The following is a 5,918-nucleotide window of genomic DNA, read 5'->3' as shown; positions in this document are numbered from 1 at the left end:
AGTAGCAGCAGCAGCGACGAGGCAGGTGCACTGAAGGAACCTGCAAAGCCAAAACAACGCAGCAGCAACAGCAGCAGCAGCAGCAACAACAACATGAGAAACAGCAGCAGCAACAGCAAATCTCGCAGCATCAGCAGAAATGGCGGAGCAGCAGCAGCAGCAACAGCAGCAGCAGGCTCGCAGCAAAACCCTAATCTGCAGCGGCAGGTGGAGCCCAGACCTACTGCTGCAGCTGCCGCAGCAGCAGCAGACGTAGTAGCAACAGCAACAAAGTTAGCTGCCACTGCAGCAGCAAGTGCTGCAGCAGCCGCAGCAGCAGCAGCAGCAGGGCCAGCTGCAGCAGCAGGCGCGCCAAAAGTAGCAGGTGCAGCAGTAGGGGCAGCAACGACAAATCAAAAGGCAACAGCAACAGGATCTGCTGCTGCAGCAGCACCGAGCAAACCTGTTGCTGCTGCTGCCGACGGGGTGAGGCGTTTGCGGCTGTCTCCCCTGCCTGCTGAAGCAGCAGCAGCAGCAAAAGCAACCGCAGCAACAACAGCTGCAGCACCAGCTGCCGCATCGCGAAGCTCCAAGACGGGGCCTAGCAGCGCCTTAGCACCAGCAGCAGCAGCAGCAGCAGCAGCAGGAATATCAACGCCGGCAGCAGCAGCCAAATCTACAGCAGCAGAATTGACAGCGAGGATTCCGTCTGCTGCTGAGGGCGTAGCGCTGCCACCTTCCTGCAAAAACCCCGCAGCAGCAACAGCAGCAGCTACTGCTGCTGCTGTTGCTGCTGTTGAAGAGGATAGCGACAAGGACCCATGGCTGCCTGAACCCACCGCTGCTGCTGCTGCTCCTGCTGCTGCTGCTGCCGCTGCTGCGGCTGAGAAGCCTTCTTTATTAATAAGCGATGCAAAAGCCTCTAGAGGCATACGCCCAGGAGGTGCACATGAGAAGCAAACAGCAGCAGCAGCAGCAGCAACAGCAGCAACAGCAGCAGCAGCAGCAGCAGGGCAGCAGCAAGGAGGATGGCGAAGTAGAAGGAGTAGAGATCTGTCTCCTACCAGCAAATACAACAAACACAGGAGGCACAGCCGCAGCAGAAGCAGACGCAGCAGCAGCAGAAGCAGCATAAGCAGCAGCAGCAGCAGCAGACGCTATCACCATGTGGGGCCCCACATGCACTTCAAACGCAACCGCAGCAGCAGCAGGGAAAGTAGAAAAAGAAGCAGAGGGAGAGACAGGATCTCTCGCGGCCCTTGGAGGCGCAGCAGCAGCAACAGCAGCAGGAGCAGCAGCAGCAGCAGCAGACGTAGACACCGCAGCAGCAAACACCGAGGAGACAGCAGAAACAGAGATCTACGAAGAGATCGATACACCCACAACTCTCCCGGAGGTTGGCGAGGCAGACCCTATCACAGCAGCAGCAGCAGCAGCAGCAGCAGCAGCAGACAGCATGCCAGCCACAGATACCGCAGCCCTTCACCTCGACGAGACCGCTTTAGCCACCTGAAGCTGCATGCGCCCTACTACTCGCAGCAGCAGCAGCAGCAGCAGCAGCAGCAGAGGCGGCAGCAGCAACAGCGGCAGCAGCAGCACCTGTCTCCAGGAAGACGTTCACGCTCTCCCGCAGGAAGCACAAACAGCAGCAGCAGCGGCAACAGCAACGGCAGCAGCAACAGCAGCAACAATAGCAGCAACAGCAGCAGCAGCCAAAGAGGCAGCAGCAACATGCATGCCACCAACGGCAGAAAATACAGAGAATTTGATATCCCTTCTAGGTGCAGCAATAAGAGCAGCAGCAGCAGCAGCAGCAACAGTAGTAACAGCAGCAGCAACAACAACGACGCTCTAAGCAGCAGCACAAGGTATGAGGACGGCAGGAGCAGCAGCAACATTAGCAACAGCAACTGCAGCAATAACAGAGATAGCAGCAGCAGCTGCCGCGAAAGCAGCGCCACCAGCACTGTAAACCCTAGCGTCAAACCCAGCAGCAGCAGCGACCTGCAACCCTCCAGCAGCAGCAGCAGCAGCAACAGCAACCGCAGCAGCAGCACCACAGGCAGCAGTAACGCTGCCAACAGCTGCGGCAGTGGCGAACACAGCAGCACGACCAGCCAAGAGGGGTGCAGCAGCAGCAATTATGGCGTTCCCTGCAGCAGCAGCAGCAGCAACAGCAGCAGCAGCAACAGCAGCAGCACCACCAGCTGCAACGGCACCGATAACAGTAACATCGATGCCAAACCATGTGGAGATACGGAGGGCAGCAGCTGCAACAGCAACAGCAGCAGCAGCATCAGCATCAGCATCAGCAGCAGCAACAGCAGCAGCAACGCCGAAATCAAGCGTTGGGTAGACACGGAGGACAGCGAGAGTAACAGCCGCAGCAGCAACAGCAACAGCAGCAGCAGCAGCAGCAACAAAAGAGACAGCAACGGCACGGAGTGGAGCAGAGGTGTGTGCCACAGCAGCAGCATCCCCACTAACTGCAGCAGCAGCAGCAGCAGCAGGAACAGCAACAGCAGCAGCAACAGCACCAGCTGCAGCAGCACCAGCAACCTTGACATAGACACCCAAAGACGCAGCAGTTGCGGCGATGGTCTCTCCCCAGCAAGCGAGGCAGCACCTGCAGACTGCAGCAGCGGCAGCAGCAGCAGCAGCAAGGTGCATGCAGCCCATGACCTACCTGGGTTCTCTGCTGCAGCAGCAGATACCCCTGCAGCAGCAGCTGCAGCAGCAGCTCCCCTTATGCCGCCTGCTGCTGCACGGGAAGCTATCGCATGCAGTCCTACACAAACGTGTTCGCAGCCGGAGGAGCAGCAGCAGCAGCAGGAGCAGCAGCAGCAGCAGCAGCAGCACCAAGAGCATCCGGAAGAGGAAGCTACCCAGCTGGAAGAGCCCATAGGTGCTCCAGAGCAGCATGAGGTGTCTGAAGAGCTCCAGCAGGAGGTGCAGCAGCAAAAGCAGCGGCAGCAAGAGCAGCAGCAGCATATGGAACAGCAGCAGCAGCTGCAGCAGGGGAAGCAGCTGCAGCAGCTGGAGGACCAGCAGCAGGGGCAGCAGCAGCAGCAGCAGCGCCAGCCACGAGAAGTTGTTGCCTCTGCCGCTATGAACAGCAGCAACAGCAGCAGACACTGCAGCAGCGGTGAATACAAGCGAGCCAGCAGCAGCAGAAGCAGCAGCAGGCGCAGCAGCAGAAGCAGCAGCAGGGGCAGCACCAGCAGCAGACGAAGCGAAGGCATTGGCGAGTCTCAGACTCTGCTGCTGCATCAGCAGCAGCAACCACTGCAGCAGCAGAAGGATACCCATCAGCAACAGCAAACGCTGCACTTGCAGCAGCAGCAGCAGGACGAGGAGTGGGCGCAACGGCAGCAGCAGCAGCAAGAGGACCAACAGCAGCAAGACCAGCAGCAGCAGGAGCAGCAGCAACAGCACCAACAAGAACAGGACCAGCAGCAGCAGCAACAAAAGAAACAGCAGCAACAGGAGCAGCAGCAGCGAGACCGCTTGCAGCACCACCAAAAGCAGCAGCAGCTGCAGCAGCAGCAGCATGCAGAAGAGCCCAACAGTATTTCTGCTGCTACGGGAGATGGAGCAGCAGAAAAATCCTCGCAGTCAGCTGTAGCAGCAGCAGCAGCAGCAGCAGGGCTTGTAGCGGCAGCAGCACCACCACCAGTGCCAGCAACAGCAGCAGCAGTTGCAGCAGCACCAGCAACAGCAACAGCAGCAGCAGCATCAACGCCAGCAGCAAGGCAAGTGGCGGCAAACTGGCGCCTCAATGAGGATCATGCAGAAGCAGCAGATGCAGCAGAAGCAGCAGAAGCAGCAGAAGCAGCAGCAGCAGCAGATGAGCGCGTGGTTGCTGACTGCTGTTCCCTTCGAAAAGCACTTGAGGAGAAGCCGGCCGTAAGCATCAGCAGCAGCAGCAGCAGCAGCAGCAGCAGTTGCTGCAGCAGCAGCAGCAACAACAAGAGTAGCAGCAGGATAGATAGGTTGTATGGGGGTGTATGTACAGCTGCTGCACGCTGCTGCTGCAGATATTTGTTTTGCTGCTCTCTGTCTTGCCTGTTGTTTATTAAACACAAAACATCTTAGTTTATGCATACTTATAAATAAATATATCAATATGAATAAAATTATATATATATACACATATATAAAATATATATATATATATATATATCTATATCTATATATATACATATATATATATGTAAGTGTATGTGCATGTATATTTTATTCATATATGTTGCTGCTGCATTTGCATTTGCTGCTGCTGCATTTGCTCCTGCTGCCGTTGCATTTGTTGCTAATGTTGTTGCTGCCTGTGCTGCTGCATTTGCTGCTGCAGCATTTGCTGCTGCTGCTGCTGCTGCATTTGCTGTTGCTGTGGCATTTGCTGTTGCTGGGTTTAGCAGCAGAACCTGCAGCTGTCTATTTGTTGCAGCAGCAAATGCTGCTGCTGCTGTTAACAGCCGCAGCAAATGGGTGGATATGTGCTGCTTTGTGCTGCTGCAGGATGCAGCAGAAGTACATTTGCTGCTGAAAGCAGCAAAACATTTGCTGCTGCAAGAAGCAACTCAGGAGACACTCATGCTTTGTTTGAAGGTGCGTCTCTGTTTATGTTTTTAGCTTTTCGTCTCTTCTGCTGTCTCTTCATGCTGCTTCTGCTGCTGCTGCTGCTGTTCTATGTGCTGCTGCTCGCAATCAGAGGCAGCTGTCTCCTTCCAGCAGCAATGCTGCTGCTGCTGCTGCTGCTGTCGCTAATACTTTCTCTTTATTTGTTCTATCTTTTCTTCTCTCTCTGTATTTCTCTCTCTTTTTGTTGCTGTCTATTTATTTGTTTTATTTATTTATTTATTATTTTAAACAATTTATTTATTTATTTATTTATTATTTTAATTTGTTTTTATTTTTATTTTTTTAGCTGTCGGGCATAGGCCGCTGCATTCAGTCGCTCGCGAAGAGACAAGAAGTAAGCGCTGAAGTTAAATTAAAAGCAAAGACCCTCATTACTTCATTAAAAGAGAGAATTGCTGCTGCTTCACAGCAGCAGCAGCAGCAGGAACAGCAGCAGCAGCAACAGAAACAGCTGCTCATGCAGCAGCAGCAGCAGCAGAAACAGCTGCAGCAGCAGCAGCAGCAGCAGCAGCAGCAACAGGAGCAGCAGCAGAATCAGCTGCCGTTGCCGGAGCAGAAGGTGGAGCAGCAGCAGAAACAGGTGCTGCTGCAGCAGCAGCAACAGCAGCAGCAACAGCAGGAGCAACAGCAGCAGCAACTGCAACTGCAGCAGCAGCAGGAAGACGAGCTGCAGCAGCAACAGCAACAACACCAGGAACTGCAGCAGCAGCAGCAGCAGCAGCAAGAAGATGACGATGAGGAGATGGAGTGTTCTCCATAGACACTCAAACCCTAAACCCTAAACCCTAAACCCTAAACCCTAAACCTCTTGTGGGTTTTGTAAAAGCAAGAAAACTACAAACTGCTGCAGCAGACGGCAGCAAAGAGTAAAAGAAAAGACAAAGAGAGACAAAGAGGAGATGCAGAAGTTAAGACAGATTAAAACAAACAAAGAGCACGAAAAGACAGAGACAGAGACAGAGACAGCAAAGTAAGACAAACAAATAAATAAAAAATAAAGACAGACAGAGACAGAGACAGAGACAGAGACAGAGAGAGAGACAGAGACAGAGAGAGAGAGACAGATAAACGAAAGGAGACAGAGACAGACAGAGAGACAGAGACAGAGACAGAGAGACAGAGACAGAGAGAGAGAGACATATAAACAAATGCAGCAAATATATATATATATATATATTGTTTGTCTTCTGTCTGTCTCTGTCTCTTTTCTTATTATTCAAAATATACAAATAAAGACAAACGACTACTTCCTCCCTTATGTATGCTAAACCCTAAACCCTAAACCCTAAACCCTAAAC

The 5,918-nt window shown here is 53.3% G+C and overlaps 1 protein-coding gene across 1 annotated transcript in view; it reads left to right on the top strand.

The window, feature by feature from the left end:
• The window catches only part of EAH_00045700 (hypothetical protein, conserved), a gene marked incomplete at both ends in the record, with an annotated part of 8,059 nt that extends 2,679 nt beyond the window's left edge, over positions 1-5,380 (top strand). Inside the window, 3 exons of the mRNA XM_013391576.1 lie at positions 1-3,885; positions 4,498-4,587; positions 4,907-5,380. The exon at positions 1-3,885 is cut by the window's left edge and continues 2,410 nt beyond it. Coding sequence (XP_013247030.1) covers positions 1-3,885; positions 4,498-4,587; positions 4,907-5,380 — 4,449 coding nt within the window. The remainder of the gene's footprint in view (positions 3,886-4,497; positions 4,588-4,906) is intronic.
• Between the last annotated feature and the right edge of the window lie 538 nt (positions 5,381-5,918).

Source organism: Eimeria acervulina, genomic scaffold (genome assembly GCF_000499425.1).
Source record: "Eimeria acervulina Houghton genomic scaffold, Eah_scaff658, whole genome shotgun sequence".
NCBI classification, from domain to species: domain Eukaryota; phylum Apicomplexa; class Conoidasida; order Eucoccidiorida; family Eimeriidae; genus Eimeria; species Eimeria acervulina.
The sequence above is the reverse complement of the archived record's forward strand: the minus strand, read 5'-3'. Positions and strand labels throughout refer to the sequence as shown.